At 37.5% G+C, this 15,579-nt stretch overlaps 2 protein-coding genes across 3 annotated transcripts in view; one reads left to right on the plus strand and one right to left on the minus strand.

The window, feature by feature from the left end:
• KIF11 (kinesin family member 11) overlaps positions 1-12,198 on the plus strand; it is a 43,476-nt gene extending 31,278 nt beyond the window's left edge. Inside the window, exons 18-23 of one of the 2 annotated variants that reach the window (XM_053207526.1) lie at positions 2,507-2,786; positions 6,236-6,458; positions 7,532-7,683; positions 8,739-8,855; positions 9,749-9,825; positions 10,780-10,899. In XM_053207526.1, coding sequence (XP_053063501.1) covers positions 2,507-2,786; positions 6,236-6,458; positions 7,532-7,683; positions 8,739-8,855; positions 9,749-9,808 — 832 coding nt within the window. In that variant the 3' untranslated portion in view covers positions 9,809-9,825; positions 10,780-10,899. Of the gene's footprint in view, positions 1-2,506; positions 2,787-6,235; positions 6,459-7,531; positions 7,684-8,738; positions 8,856-9,748; positions 9,826-10,779 lie in introns of both variants that reach the window. The other variant, XM_015061895.3, reaches the window with a different exon arrangement.
• The window catches only part of IDE (insulin degrading enzyme), a 176,265-nt gene that overhangs the window by 155,872 nt on the left and 4,814 nt on the right, over positions 1-15,579 (minus strand). The window lies entirely within an intron of this gene.

Raw genomic sequence — 15,579 nt, forward strand, 5'->3', positions numbered from 1 at the left:
CTGTTTAGGTTTAGTGTGAAGGTCCTGGCCCATTTTTGTGAGCTCTGGTTCCAATGACAATTTTATTTTTGGAGTTCTTGCAGTGTTACTCTGATATGCTTCATTTGGTGCTACCCATATGAGAAAAATTTGTTCTGCTTTTGATGGATGAAGTGTTCTATACAGGTCAGTTAGGTCAAGTTGATTGATAGTATTTTTTGAGTCATCCGTACCCTTACTGAGTTTCTGCCTATTCTATCAATTACTAAGAGAGGGTGTTGAAATCTGACTACAATTTTAGATTTGTCTATTTCTCATCAGTTTTATCAGTTTTTGCTGCACATATGTGATGTTCTGTTGTTAGTTGCATACACATTTAAGGTTGATATGTCTTGGAGAATTGACCACTTTATCATTATATAATATCCCCTTTTATCCCTGATCATCTTCCTTGTTCTGAAGTCTACTTTGTCTGAAACATATTAGTACTTAGCTTTCCTTTTATTGCTATTTGCATATAATGTATCTCTAATCCCTTTACTTTTGGGCTAAGTCTTTAGATTTAAAGTGGATTTCTTAGAGATAACGCATAATTGGGTATTGCTTTTTCATCACATTTAACAATGTATCACCTTTAACTGGTGTGTTTAGGCCATTCTCATTTGAAGTATTGATATAGTTGAATTAAAATCTGCCATATTGCTGGTTTCTTTTTGTTGCGTCATTTGTGCTTTGTTTCCTTTTATTCCTTTCCAAATTTAAGTTGAGGATTTTTACATTTTCATTGTATCTCTTCCATTGATTTGTCATTTATACTTTTAAAATTACCTTTTTAATTAGTTTTTCTAAGATGAATAATACACATTTTTAAGTAATGTTAATCCATCTTCATGTAATTTACTGTTTCAGGTGTAATCAAAGGACCTTATAGGATACATTCCCAATTTCTCCTCATCTCATATTCATTGTTTTCATATATTTTGCTTCTGTATATGCTATATACACCCTGTACACTGTTATGCTGATTGCTTTATCTTTTTTTTTTTTTTTTTTTTTAAGTAGGCTATACACACAGCATGGAGCCCAGTGCAGGGCTTGAACTCACTACACTGAGATCAAGACCCGAGCTGAGATCAAGAGTTGGTGCTTAACCAACTGAGCCACCTAGGCATTCCCCAGTTCCCTATTTTCTTTTTTAATGTGGCAACATTATGTTACTTATGTGGCTCACATTATATTCTGTTGAATAGTGCTGCTCTAGAATCTAGCTATCACCTGTTTTACTGCCTAACTCCTGTCATGTGTCTTCCACTTCTGTTGATGATCCTATTCCTTATATCATGTCCCATCCTGAATTCTTCTTTCTAGATTCTAGATCTAGAAAGTTTCCCTACTTTTAATTCCTAGTCTCTAAACTTCAGGACTTCTGGCTTCTTCCATAGCTCTGAAGGGAATACTAGAGTAGGATTGAAATGGGAAGGAAACTATGGTATACTCTTTAAGGCCTATGCAAGCCATTTTTCCTGTCTTCCTGACATTTATTCAAAATGTTTTGCAAAGTGTGGTCCAGGAACCATGTAAAAGAATCAGCCAGGAGTAGGGCCCAGGAATCTAGGTGAGGTTTATGTATCCTGAAGTTTGAGACCCACTCAGTGCCTTTGGTATTTATCATGGATTATGGTCACTTATGAATAAATTTCATCTTCCTACCAGGTTGTGATTGCTTGAAGGACTAGATTTGTGTTGATGGTCTCCAGCCTCTTACTTGAATTTCGTTTCCTTTTTCAATCATTTCCATTTAACCTATAGTTGAACTTTGGTTTTCAAAATAGTTACTCCCTCATTTGGTTTCCTCACATGGTGTACCACCTAGTGGTAATAGAGGGTAACTTTCATTCACCAAAGTTTAACTCTGTAGTCCTGTAAGAGGACTTTAGTTTTACACCAAGGTTATATTGCAGTGTACTTGTGTGTGCCAGGTGTATAGTTTGTCACATCCCCATATAATCTTCTTAATTATTAAAAGCCTTATCGTTGACTTTGTTTTGTAACATTTATAATTTTTATGATGTATTTAATGTCATAGGCAAGGCAAAACTGCTTAAGAACAGAGTGCTAGACTGATTGTGGACACTTTAGGGATTAGACTAGAGTCTGCAGGTGATGCCCTTAGGTAACATAATCTATTAGGAGGAATGAAACACATAGATAGATTTTATTTTTAGTATAGTCATCACTCTAAGAGGTACAAAGTAAAGCATTATATCTGGAGGAGAGCTGGGAAGGGTTTTATGAGAAAAGAGACATTTCCAAAGGTCACTTAATGGCAGATACATCAATCTGCTATGAAAAGACACCAGCTAAAGCATCCATTTTCAATATAGAAAATTAATTAAGAACATGGGCTCTGGAGCCAGACTGCCTGGGTTCAGATATGCCATTTTTGAACTGTGTGATCTTGGGTAAGTAATATATCTTTTGAGTCTTAATTTTCCATTTTTAACAATGTTATTCTCTTTTTCTATAGGAAATCTAAGGATATAATCAGCAAAACAACCTCATATAATACACAATTTTGTGCTGATTGTGATGGCTTATCACAGGAACTCAGACATTTTAACCAAGAAGGTACAAAACTGGTTGAAGAGTCTGTGAAACACTGTGATAAACTTAATAGTAGCCTGGAACTAGTATCTCAAGAGACTGAACAGAGATGTGAGGCTCTGAACAAAAGCACACTTTCTTTTTCTGAACAGTGGGTATCTTGCTTAAATATAAGGGAAGAAGAACTTCAGAACTTACTGGAGGTAATAACTTTGTAATTGGAACTTACTTTGGAGAGAATAGTGATAATCAGGAAATTAAATACTCTTGGATAAAATTGGATTGAAAACAGATATTTTATTTTTATTTTTTTAAGGTTTATTTTGAGAGAGGGTGTGCACGGGGGAGGGACAGAGAGGGAGAGAGATAGAGAACCCCAAACAGTCCCTGCACCAGTAGTGCATAGCCCGATGTGGGGCTCAAGCCCACAAACTGTGAGATAATGACCTGAGTCGAAACCAAGAGTTGGGTATTTAACCAACTGAGCCACCCAGGCTCCCCCAGATGATATTTTAAAATAATGAATGGTTAGGGTGCCCGGGTGGCTCATAAGTTAAGAATCTGACTTCGGCTCAGGTCATGATCTCATGGTTTGTGAGTTCAAGCCCCACACTGGGCTCTCTGCTGTCAGCACAGAGCCGGCTTCGAATCTTCTCTCCCCGCCCCCTCTCTCTGCCCTTCCCCCCACTCCTCAAAAAATAAATAAAAACATTAAAAAAAATTAAAATAATGAATTAAAATTTTAAGCATAAATAGTTGGCATGCTTATACAAGATCTAGTATCATGTCCCCCAGAGCTTGAAATTATTTAACATGTATCTGATCTGTCTTGTATCTATCCTTGGTTTTTGACTTATTAGTTCCTTCAGTTAAGGGCACTCTATTTGGATATGTAATTCAAACCTGTTATTGCTTTAAGATACTGTTTTGATTGTTCAAAGGATACTAGATAGGTTTGTGTGTTTGCTTGATCCTAATACTTACATGAGCCCTTTGTGGCTTGGTTTTTCTTTCTGTGTCATAAAAGGATTTTACTAATATTCTCAGAAACTGGGTAAAAGGATGTAAGTATTTTAAGCTTTATAAGCTATTTTTACCAAGAGGAATCAGGGCTAATGGAGAAATAGGTGAGTTCAGATTTGAAACCAGAAATATACCAGATAAGCCTAGAGATCCTGTCATACTAGAAAATAAGAGAGCTATTCAAGATTAGTGGGGTTGTATCAAAAAGACATAGGAGTCTACCTGATGACACTTCTTTGTTTAAAGATGGTACAATTTGTGTATCAAAAAGAATAATTGCTATAATAGATTAAAATACATTAAATATATTAAGGCTTATGAATTCATACAAATTTCTTGGGTCTCCTTTGGATCATGCTAGGGAAGCAGTGCATTATTTTGAAAACTGGTAAATAAAGGGAAAGAGTTGAGCATCCATCTCTCTTTCCCAAAAGAATTCTATCTTGGTTTAGCAGGGTAGTGGATGAAGAAAAGGGTTTCATAGAAGAATCCCAGCTAATAAAATGCAGAAGAAATGACAGAATTGGAAAATCACCATTTTGTAATTCTAGTGAGATAACCCTTGTGGACATTAATGACTGCTTATACCTTTTGATGCAAACTGATGGAGAGGAGAACTTTATTTTTTTAATGTTTATTTTTGAGAGAGAGAGAGACAGAGCACGAGTCAGGAAGAGGCAGAGGGTGAGGGAGAGACAGAATCTAAAGCAGGCTCCAGGCTCTGAGCTTTCAGCATGGAGCCTGATGCAGAGCTTGAACCCACAAACTGCGAGATCATGACCTGAGCCGAAGTCGGACACTTAACCGACTGAGCCACCCAGGAGCCCCAGGAGAACTTTATAATTAATAGGGTGACCACATTCAAACTCACGGGTAAATCTTTTTTTTTAACCAATTAATCTTTCTTTTTATGTTTATTTATTTATTTTTGAGAGAGAGAGAGATAGAGAGAGAGAGAGAGAGAGAGAGAACAAGTAGGGGAGGGGCAGAAACAGAGGGAGACACAGAATCTGAAGCAGGCCCTAGAGTCCAAGCTGTCAGCACAGAGCCCAGTGCAGGACTCAAACCCACGAACCATGAGATCTTGACCTAAGCCAAAGTCGGATGCTTAGCCAGCTGAGCCATCAAGGCGCCCCTCGGTTAATCTTTTCTTAGAATTTATTTTTTTATTTTATTTTATTAAAAATTTTTTTAAATTTTATTTATTTATTTTTAATATTTTATTTATTTTTGAGACAGAGAGAGACAGAGCATGAGCAGGGGAGGGGCAGAGAGAGAGGGAGACACAGAATCTGAAGCAGGCTCTAGGCTCTGAGCTGTCAGCACATAGTCCGATGCGGGGCTTGAACTCGCAAACCACGAGATCATGACCTGAGCCAAAGTCAGACGCTCAACCGACTGAGCCACCCAGGCGCCCCCCCCCCCAATTTTTTTTTTACATTTACTTATTTTTGATAGAGACAGAACACAAGTGGGGGAGGGGCAGAGAGAGAAGGAGACACAGAATCCGAAGCAGGCTCCAGGCTCCGAGCTGTCAGCACAGAGCTCAATGCAGGGCTCGAACTCACAAACTGCGAGATCATGACCTGAGCCGAAGTCGGACACTTAACCAACTGAGCCACCCAGGTGCCCCTAGAATTTATTTTTTTTAAGTTAACTCTACTCCCACTGTGGGGCTTGAATTCATGACCCCGAGATCAAGAGCCACATGTTCTACTACCTAAACCAGCCAGGTACCTCAACTGATTAATCTTCACATGAGAGACACAACTAGGCATTATGTGCTTTCAGCACCACCAACAAAATATTCTTGCCAAACAATTAAACCTGATTTACATCAAACCTTCGGATCTCACTACTTTGTAGAAAATACAGAGTATAGATAAACATATGAAAATACAGTGTAGAGATGGCAATTGACCAGATCCAGAATTTGAGATAGCAGAGCAAAGACCTAGTTTTTTGAAGAAGAAAAACTTTTCAAAGGGAAAAGTATGAAGAAAGATCTCCTATATCAAAAGAGAATTAAGACTAAAAGATTTTAAGTCCTAGTTTGCCTGGAATAGTCCTTGTTGACATCAGTTGTTTGGATGTAATTATAACTAAGAGTAGCCCTTTTCACTCTGAAGAGCATCTCAGTTTGGGTGATAAATTATATGTCACCTACTTAAAGGCATATCAACCAAATCTAATGATAAATTCTGATTCAAACAAATGAATTGTGAAAATCATTTCAGACAATTTGTGAAATTTGCACGCTGACTAGACATTTGATATAAAGAAATCAATGTTAAATTTTTTAGATATGAGAGTGGTCTTAAAAAACTCTGAACTCTTAGAGATGTATGCTGAAGTAAATGGATGAAATGATACAGGATTTGCTTTAGAATAATTCTATGGGAAGATGAAGAGGAAGTGGTTAATCTTGTTTGAGCTATACCCCATGTATGGATAAACACTGAGATTGGGTAGTCAATACAAAGGGGTTAATTATACTATTTTCTCTACTTTTGCATGTGTTTTTAAAACTTTACTGTGGAAAATTTCAAAGTAACAGGAAATAATATATTGAATAAAATATTTGACAACTTCGATTTTAATAATGAAAGCTCATTTGCATCATTTACAGGTTGTAAACCAAGGTTGTGAGGCTTCAAGTTCAGAGATTACTGAAAAATTAAATGAACATAAAGCAGCTAATGAGAACCAGCATAATATGTTTTTTGATCAGATAACTACTGATGAAGAAAAATTAATGGCACAAAGTCTAGAATTTAATGAAACCATAAAAATTGGTTTGACTAAGCTTAATTGCTTTCTACAACAGGATCTGAAATTGGATATCCCAACAGGTAATTTCAAAGGGAAATAGAATGGTTCAAATTTTTATTTTTTTTTAATTTTTTTTTCAACGTTTATTTATTTTTGGGACAGAGAGAGACAGAGCATGAACGGGGGAGGGGCAGAGAGAGAGGGAGACACAGAATCGGAAACAGGCTCCAGGCTCTGAGCCATCAGCCCAGAGCCCGACGCGGGGCTTGAACTCACGGACCGTGAGATCGTGACCTGGCTGAAGTTGGACGCTTAACCGACTGCGCCACCCAGGCGCCCCTCAAATTTTTAAAGTTGAAGTCAACCTTGTACTGTGCCAGATGTTCATAAGAAGCAGGTCCTGCTGTTGCCTGATAGGATTTTACCATCTCGCTGTAGTCAACTCAAATGGAAAAACTGGGACCCTAAAATAGCTTTAATCAAGATTAGGTGTCACGATACAAGTGACATGTACTTGTAGAAATTTGGGCATCCCAATTCAATAAAATTTTACAAACATTTAGGGAACTGGCTTTGTTAAGAGAAGACATTTTAAAAGCAAATGAAAACCAGCAACCATCTATCTAGCACTGTTTTGTATCAGGGCATTTTAATACCAAAAATTGAGGAATGTAATTAAATAAATTTAGTTTAGTGGAAAAACCATACCACGTTGTGCATTTTCTTATGTGTACCTCTTATTTTGTCATGGACTTTTGGCATTTAGGAATCACCATTTTGAGAGGTCAGATGGCAAAGATCAGTGTAGGCTATCATGATTTAGGGAAGAAAGTATAACAGACTATTTAATAGTATGAGAATTGAGTCATTATTTGCATTGCATTGAGGGTTGTGGACCCTGTCAATTTATTAAAAATCATTGAGTAGGTTTTATGGTATGAAATTATACTTCAAAGCTATATGCATAACATACTTTGAAGTATTATATACATGTATACATACACATACACACACCCACACGGCCATCCCATGTAGGGTAGTGGCTATATCTTTGGAAGACAAGACTCATTTGGAAGTATACATTTTAGCATTAAAAAAATCTTCTTCAAATCCCACACTTCAATTCTTTTCCCGTTTATATAATCCGCTAAAGGTACGACACCACAGAGGAAAAATTACTTATACCCATCAACCCTGGTGAGAACTGAACCACGTGAACAGCTCCTTGATCAGTTGAAAAGGAAGCAGCCTGAGCTGTTAATGATGCTAAACTGTTCAGAAAACAACAAGGAAGAGATCAGTCAGGTAAAATTTAAAGCATTCCTAATATTAGATCTCTCGCATAAACTCCTTTTGTCATCAACTTCATGTGAAGAATTTTATTCTTTGCCCTTAAATCCTACCCTGTCTCATTAATGGTAGTCGTCTGACCCTTCAGTCTGTTTCTTTTAATCTGGGCATTTTAAAATTATTAAAGTCATAATAATAATAACAACCAATATTTGTGCTTATTATGTGACAGCCTGTTCTAAGCACTTTACATAAATATATATACTCAGTTAATTCTCTAAGTAGTCCTTTGAAGTAGACGCTAGTACTATCCACATTTTATAGGTGAGGAAACTTAAGAAGTATCTTGTCCTATGTCAGTGTGGAGTTGGAATTAGAACCTAGAAGAGCTCCACAATCTGTGCTCTTAACTCTAGTAATTATTGTTATTAATTTTTTTTTTGAGAGAGAGTATGCTCGTGAGTGAGCAGGGGAGGGACAGAGGGAGAAGGAGAGAGAGAATCTTAAGCAGGCTCCGTGCTCAAGGGGTGCCTGGGTGGGTCAAGTTGGTTAAGCATCTGATTCTTGGTGTCAGCTGAGGTCATGATCTCAGGGCCCATGGGTTGGAGCCCTGCATCGGGCTCTGTGCTGAGGGTGCAGATCCTGCTTGAGATTCTCTCTCTCTTTCCCCCCTGTCTCTGCCTTCCCCTACTTGTACAGTCTCTCTCAAATAAATAAATAGCTTAAAAAAAAAAAAAAGAGTTGGATGCTTAACCCACTGAGCCACCTAGGCACCCCTTAACTATAGTAATTATAGACAAGTTGGGAAGTCATAAAGTAACATAAAAACTAACAATTAAACTGTAATCCCATTATTCTGAGATTACTACTTTTAACACTATTATAAGTACTTCTCTGTGACAAAACATGTGGGATTATTTTCATTATTTTTTAGACTTTCTACGAATTTTGTTGAGGTTTAACTTTTATGCAATGGATGTTGTGTTATTTTCAAAGAAGAAAACTGCATTTACTTTTGTGAAGATTTTTAAGTCCTTGGACTTAATCACTAATGTACCTTCTTATTTTAGGACTTGGATGAAGAAAAGTCAGTTCCAGGGCACTCAATAGAAGAACCTCCAAGTCAAGAGCCATCTATAGATGCTAGTGTGGATTGTTCATCAAGTGGTGGGATTCCGTTTTTCCAGGTACCTGATTATATCCTGTCAGATAATGTTTCCACATCTGATATAAGTCAGTGGCTATACAGTGTGAAGGAAAGTGCTACTCTTGGTGGGTGAAACTGAAAAATATTTTGTCATTCCTTTGGGATAGCTTGTTAACTTTTCTGATTTAAATTATTTACACAAATCTGATAATTGGTCAGGGTTTTTCTATGGGATAAATGAAGGCAAAGTTTGACTTCATTCCATCCCCAGATAGTACTCTTTAGCTATTGTATTTATCCCCTTTCCACTTCCTACATTCTCAGATGGATATGAAGAGCAGTCATTTCTCTCTTCCCTCCACCTTTGACATGGACGTCCTGGAGCCTATCTCTGCCCATACTCAGACTCTGAAGGCCAAGAGGTTTAAGAGACTGAGAGACTAAAGGCCTCTCACGTTATTTTAGTTCTCCTACCTGAGGCTTTTCTCTTGTTAAGGATTCCCCCATGTTTTCTGAGCCCCTCACCTGCCTTGATCTTGCTCACTTAAGTCCTGTAACCTTTCCTAACCCCTTTTCAACACTGTTGGGAGCATGGCACTATAAACTGCCCCGTACCTTTCCCTTTGTTTTGAAGACATGAGTCTAGATGCAGTCTGTAAAGGAGGGATTTTCCCACATAAGACATTGATGTCTACATTTTACAGTTGAAATGCTGCTTGTGATAAATGTATGTGCTTGTATCTAATAGACTTGCAGGGGTCTTCCCACCAAGGTCTAAAAATTCTCCATCCCCCATGTAAGCTGGTTAAAACTTCTAGCTTAGATTCTGTTCAGTTCCTCTATGTCTGCCTCAAGGTAATCTTATCCCCAAATCCTTCCTACCTTTTGCTTTATTGTTAGAGAACTCTAAATCTATTTCTTTCCATTTTTCAGCCCTCTCTTCTGTCTTATAAAGTTAAGGAAAGAAGGAAACTTAAGAAAAGAGAACCTTAGTGACTACTTAATCTCTGGTTGGAAATCCTTTCATTACTACCGTTCATGATATTTTGAAAGCGAGGCTCAGTGGTTCAGCTGTGGCAGGGAAGTCCCTACAGTACCAGAAAAGATTTGGGGTTGGATTTTAGACCTTCAGCTGAAGTCTGAAAATTATGTTTTCCCTGATAGCAGTCTCATGTGGGGAAATTTTCTGGGTTTGAAATTCTAAAGTTGATGTATGATTTGTCTCAGCATGGATGACTGGGTCTGCAATGGATGTCATTGGTCTCTTAAAGCTCTCTATGGGCAAGTATGAGAATTCCAATGAAATACAATTCCCAAGTGAGAAATATGAAATGTTTAAAAGAAAAGGTAAAATACAGCTTAAAAAAACACCTCAAGGTAGCCATATATCAGATTCTCTGCTTAAAATAGAATTGCCTGTTGTTGCATGATATCAAATCTTCATTTTCCTAGAGCAGGATTTATCAATAGCAGCTCTGTTGACATCTTGAGCTGGATAATCCTTTGTTGTGGTGGACTGTCTTGTTATTACAGGACGTTTCACAGCATCCCTGGCTTCTCCGCACTAGAAGCCAGTAGCACCTTACAGTTTTAACAACCAGAAATGTCTCCAGATATTACTAAATGTACTCTGGGGAGTCAAATTGCTCCCCGATGAGAACCACTGCCCTATAGTAAAATCTGTAATTTTGTCTTGGAAAATCATGCAGAAAATTAATATTTCTTTCACCTCACTCCTTCCATTGATGGTAAGATGAAAAAGGCATTTGCTTCTACTTGACAAACAAATTGTTGGCTCCAATTTGTCCTGAGTCTTTTCCACACTTAATTTCTAGCCTATAACCCAGAGAACTTTGAAAATAGAGTGTAACTAATATGTATTATGTTATGTAATAACACATATCTGTAATATGTAAAGTAAAATGCTACTTTATTGACTTAATTTCTTCCCTTAATATTCACAGCATAAAAAATCACATGGAAAAGACAAAGAAAACAGGGGCATTAATTCAGTGGAGAGGTCTAAAGTGGAAGAAACTACAGAGCATTCTGTTACAAGGAGCAGATTACCTCTACGAGCCCAGATAAATCTTTAGTTAACTTGAGGATTGCTAATTTTATTTTTAAGAAAAATGAAAAATAGAACCTATAACTCCAGAACTTGAGCCTTATGTGTAGATGAAAAACGAATGGAAAATATCAAGGCAATACTGTAAATTTAGTTGACTTTAATATGTCTGCCCATTTTTGTCATTCTTGTAGTTCACTGTACATTAAGTTGGGTTTTATTTGAGACTTGCATTCAGTAAATGTGTATTTTTAGCTTTTGATATAAAATAGCCCTTTCTGGTATATCACTAGGCAGCACATATATAAAAGTTGCGTGTTCTTCTAGGCTTGAATTTATGTAGGTGAATACCGCCAACTTGCTCTTGGGAAGGACCATCTCCGTTCTTTTCTTGATACGATTGAATTATGTCTGTATCTGCTTGCTTCCTTCCCTAGACTTTTCCAGTCTGCATTCTCAGCTCATTTTCTCCTTTTTCATTTGCGACCAAACCATCTGTAGAGCTACAAAATGGTATCTATTCTTATTATGAGATAGCCTGAATTTTATCTAGAAGTCTTTAACACTTTTCTGTGGTTCTGCCTAAAATTACTATCAACAATAAACATAACCCTAGAAGCATTCCTTCCTTCAATATTTTTAGTCTGTTTCCCCCTAGATGAAGAAGCACTCCTTTCTTTATGAGGCCTTAACACATTAGCCCCCACAGAGTTTGTAAGAAGCCACCTTCTCCAGAATATAGATTACTTTTATGGGAGAACTACCAAGAGCTCTGATTAATGGCTATGTGGCCTGTATCTTGGGCAGAGGTCCCAGTGATTTAAAAGGGCTTTTTGAAGCTATTAATTATGATGATAATTTCTATCCTCTTGTTTACCTTCATCTGAAACTTTGTTCTTTGTATATAATAAAATATGTATATGTATATTTTTCTTTACTGAAATCTTAACCCTTAGATGGGTCCTGACAGTTTTGATCTAGCAGCCAAATTTCTGGAAGTTGACATTTTTCAGCATGAAGAATCAGCACACTAGAAGAAGGAATATACGCAAAGAAAACATTTTGGTGATCACATCAACTTAAGTGCATAACTTTAGAGAGATTTGATTGTGATAGCTAAGTAAAGCCAAGCCCTATTAGAGATTAGAAAACGTGCTACTTCAAGGAACTAAATTTACCTTCAGAAGTGTTAATTATCTTAATAAAAATAATGATACAATTTCTCTGCAAAATCAGATGTCAACATAACCTATGGATATCTAAGAAAATAATCTGCCCTCAGTAAATCCATCAATAAATTTGGTTTCTACATTAACTTGCTTGCCCTATTATTTATTTCCTTATTTCTTTCACCTCACTCCTTCCATTGAGGATAAGATGAAGAAGGCATTCATTTCTACTTGACAAATTGTTGGCTCCAATTTGTGCTGAGTCTTTTCCACACTTAATTTCTTGCCTATAACCCAGAGAACTTTGAAAATAGAGTGTAGCTAATATGTATTATATTTACAGAGTTCAGCAAGTTCTAAAATTCCTAAAATACACTTTCACACAGGCACCACCAAGGAAGAAGGGCCTTGGTAAACATTCCAGGCTTTCAGTTGTACTCTGAGGGATTAATGAGAAACAGAGTGGCCCTCACAGGGCCTGAAGTCCAGCTTTAAGTCATCCGTTCTCTGACATTTTAAAGTTACCTAGAAATGCTAATGCAACTGACAAGCAAAAATAAATCACTAGAGAACTTTTTTATGTTTTATTTTACTTTAGAGAGAGCACAAGTAGGGGAGGGGCAAAGAGACGGAGACAGAATCTGAAGCAGGCTCCAGGCTCTGAGGTGTCAGCACAGAGCCAGACGTGGGGCTCGAAACCAAGAACTGTGAGATCATGACCTGAGCTGAAGTTGGATGCTTAACCAACTGAGCCACCCAATGTATGACTCAGCTTAAAAAATTTTTTTAAAAATTAAAAAAATTTTTTACTGTAAGTAGGCTCCACACCCAACGTAGGGCTCTAACTCACAACCCCTGAGATCAAGAGTAACGTGCTCCACTGACTGAGCTAGCCAAGTGCGCCCAGATCACCAGAGAATTTTAACATCCCAAGCCTTAAATCAGCTTTACAGTTTTTCATATACAATATCAAGCACTCAAAAAAAAAAAAACCAAAAAAAAAAAACAACAAAACCTATCAGCAAAAACAGAATAGGCAGCTTCAAGGACTCATTCCTCCTGAGGCAAAACCATTCAGAAACAACTTTGTCAGAACTAGGTTTATAGCAACAAAGCAAATGCTGAATCAAGAAAAGGCAAACCTAAAACTAGGAAATCTTTGTTATTTTACTTGCTCTTGCTCCATTCCCCTTCCCAGCTCCCTGGTGAAGACAGACGGCAAACACACATTCTCCGAGTGGGGACCCCGTTCACTGGTCCTGAAGGAGTAGAGGACCTCTTGTTCTCAAAAAACTGTTCTGCCTGGGGCAATCTGGAGGACTGAAGCAAGGCACTTGCCTTTGTTTCATCTAATTCACAACTCAGGGTGGAAAAGTGGCAGGCATTTCTCAAAAATATAAGGCCAATGAGGGGCGCCTGGGTGGCTTGGTCGGTTGAGCGTCGGACTTCGGCTCAGGTCATGATCTCACGGTCCGTGGGTTCAAGCCCCGCGTCAGGCTCTGTGCTGACAGCTCAGACAGAGCCTGGAGCCTGATTTCAGATTCTGTGTCTCCCTCTCTCTCTGCCCCTCCCCTGTTCATGCTCTGTCTCTCTCTGTCTCAAAAATAAATAAACGTTAAAAAAAAAAAAAAATAAGGCCAATGAATGCCCTGCTGCTACCTGGGGCAAAAAATGACAGCTGAGGTAAATAAAAGAGCGTAAAGCCTGAGAGGGGAAAAAAAGGAGAGTTTCTTAGGGAAATTAGGCCTTCAAAGCCTACATATACTGGGGAGTTGAGAAAGCCACTCATGTCCAGGCCAACTTACATGCTTAGAGAAGACCCTAAGCTTTCACTGCTGGCTGATCTCCAGGCTCAGCACAAGCAGATAGTGAAAACTAAGGCAGATTTTAAATGGCCTAGCTAAGCACTGAAGGTGTGTTCCAACACAGTCAATCTGTAAAGACTCGAAGGATTTTTTTTCTTTTCCTTAATTTTTTTTTTACTTCTTGTTTTATTTATTTCTTGGTTACTGGTATTCAAGGAAATCTGTCAGCTTACTATGCAAGCAAAAAGAGACCTCGGAGACTACAGAAGTCAAAGAATCGATACTCGAAAATAGTTTAGGTAAGTAACAAACGGTTACAGCCACGGCAGGCAACAAACAAAAACCCTGAGGCAAGAAGAATCCCATTTCCAGAGAACCACATTATAATACCAAAAAATTTTTAACAGAAAGCTAAGAAGTATGCAAAGAAACAAAGTATGGCCCATTTACAGAAGAAAGGAATACAGACCATCCCTTATGAAACACAAACATTGGACTTTAAATGAACTGTCTCAAATACACTCATAGAGTTAAAGGAATTCAGGAGGACAATGTCTCAACAAATGGAGAATATTAGTAAAGAAACTAAAAAAAAGAGCCACACAAATTTTTAGCAGAAAAGTACTAAAACTGGAATGAAAATACACATACACAAAACACTGGAGGATTCCAATAGCAGATGTGAGGAGGCAGTAGGATGAACCAGTGAACTCGAACCCAGGTTAATGGAAATTTGTCTAATCCAAAATGCAGAAAGAAAAAAGAATGAAGGAAAAACTAAATAAAGCTTAAGAGACCTGTGGAGTGCAATGAATCATACCAACATTTGCAAAAAGGGAGTACCAGAAGGAGAGGAGGGGAATGGGCAGGAATACTTGAAATAATGGCTGAAAACTTCCCAAATTCGTTGCAACACTTGAATCTGTACATCCAGGAAGCTTAACAAATTCAAACAGGAGAAACTCAAAAGAGATTCACAACGAGAGACATTATATATTCAAACTATCTAAAGCTGAATACAGAATCTTGAAAGTATCAAAGTGTATGTCATCTTCAAGGAAATGCAAATCAAAACCACAGAGAGATGCCACTTTACTTCCAAAAGGATAGCTATAGTAAAAACAAAAAATAACAAGTATTGGTGAAGATGTTCCACGGGAACCTTCATATATTGCTTGTGGGAATGTAAAATGGTTCAGTCATTGTAGAAAAATAATTTGATGGTATCTAAAAAAGTTAAACATAAAATTACTGTATGACCCATAATTCCCTTTCTAGGTACCTATCCAAGAGAAAATCAAAAAATCATCCACTTAAAATACTTGTACATATATGTTCATATCACCACTATCACAATAGTCAAATGCTATAAACAACCTATGTGTCCCATCAACATATGAATGGATAAACAAAATGTGGTATATACATACAATGGATTACTACTTGGCCATAGAAATGAATGAAATACTGGTACATGATACTGTGTGAATAAACCTTGAAAATATAGTGAAAGAAGTCAGATGCAGAAGTTCATATATTGTGTGATTATGATTCCTTTTCTGCAAAATATCCAGAACAGGTAAGTTCATAGAAACATACTGGTGATTGCCAAGGCTGATTGAGAGGGGAAATGGGAGTGACTAATAAGTATGTAGATTTCTTTTGGGATATTGGAAATATATGGGAACTAGATAGATGTGATGGTTGTGTAATATTGTGAAC

The sequence above is a fragment of the Acinonyx jubatus genome, chromosome D2, assembly GCF_027475565.1.
Source record: "Acinonyx jubatus isolate Ajub_Pintada_27869175 chromosome D2, VMU_Ajub_asm_v1.0, whole genome shotgun sequence".
Taxonomy (NCBI): Eukaryota; Metazoa; Chordata; class Mammalia; order Carnivora; family Felidae; genus Acinonyx; species Acinonyx jubatus.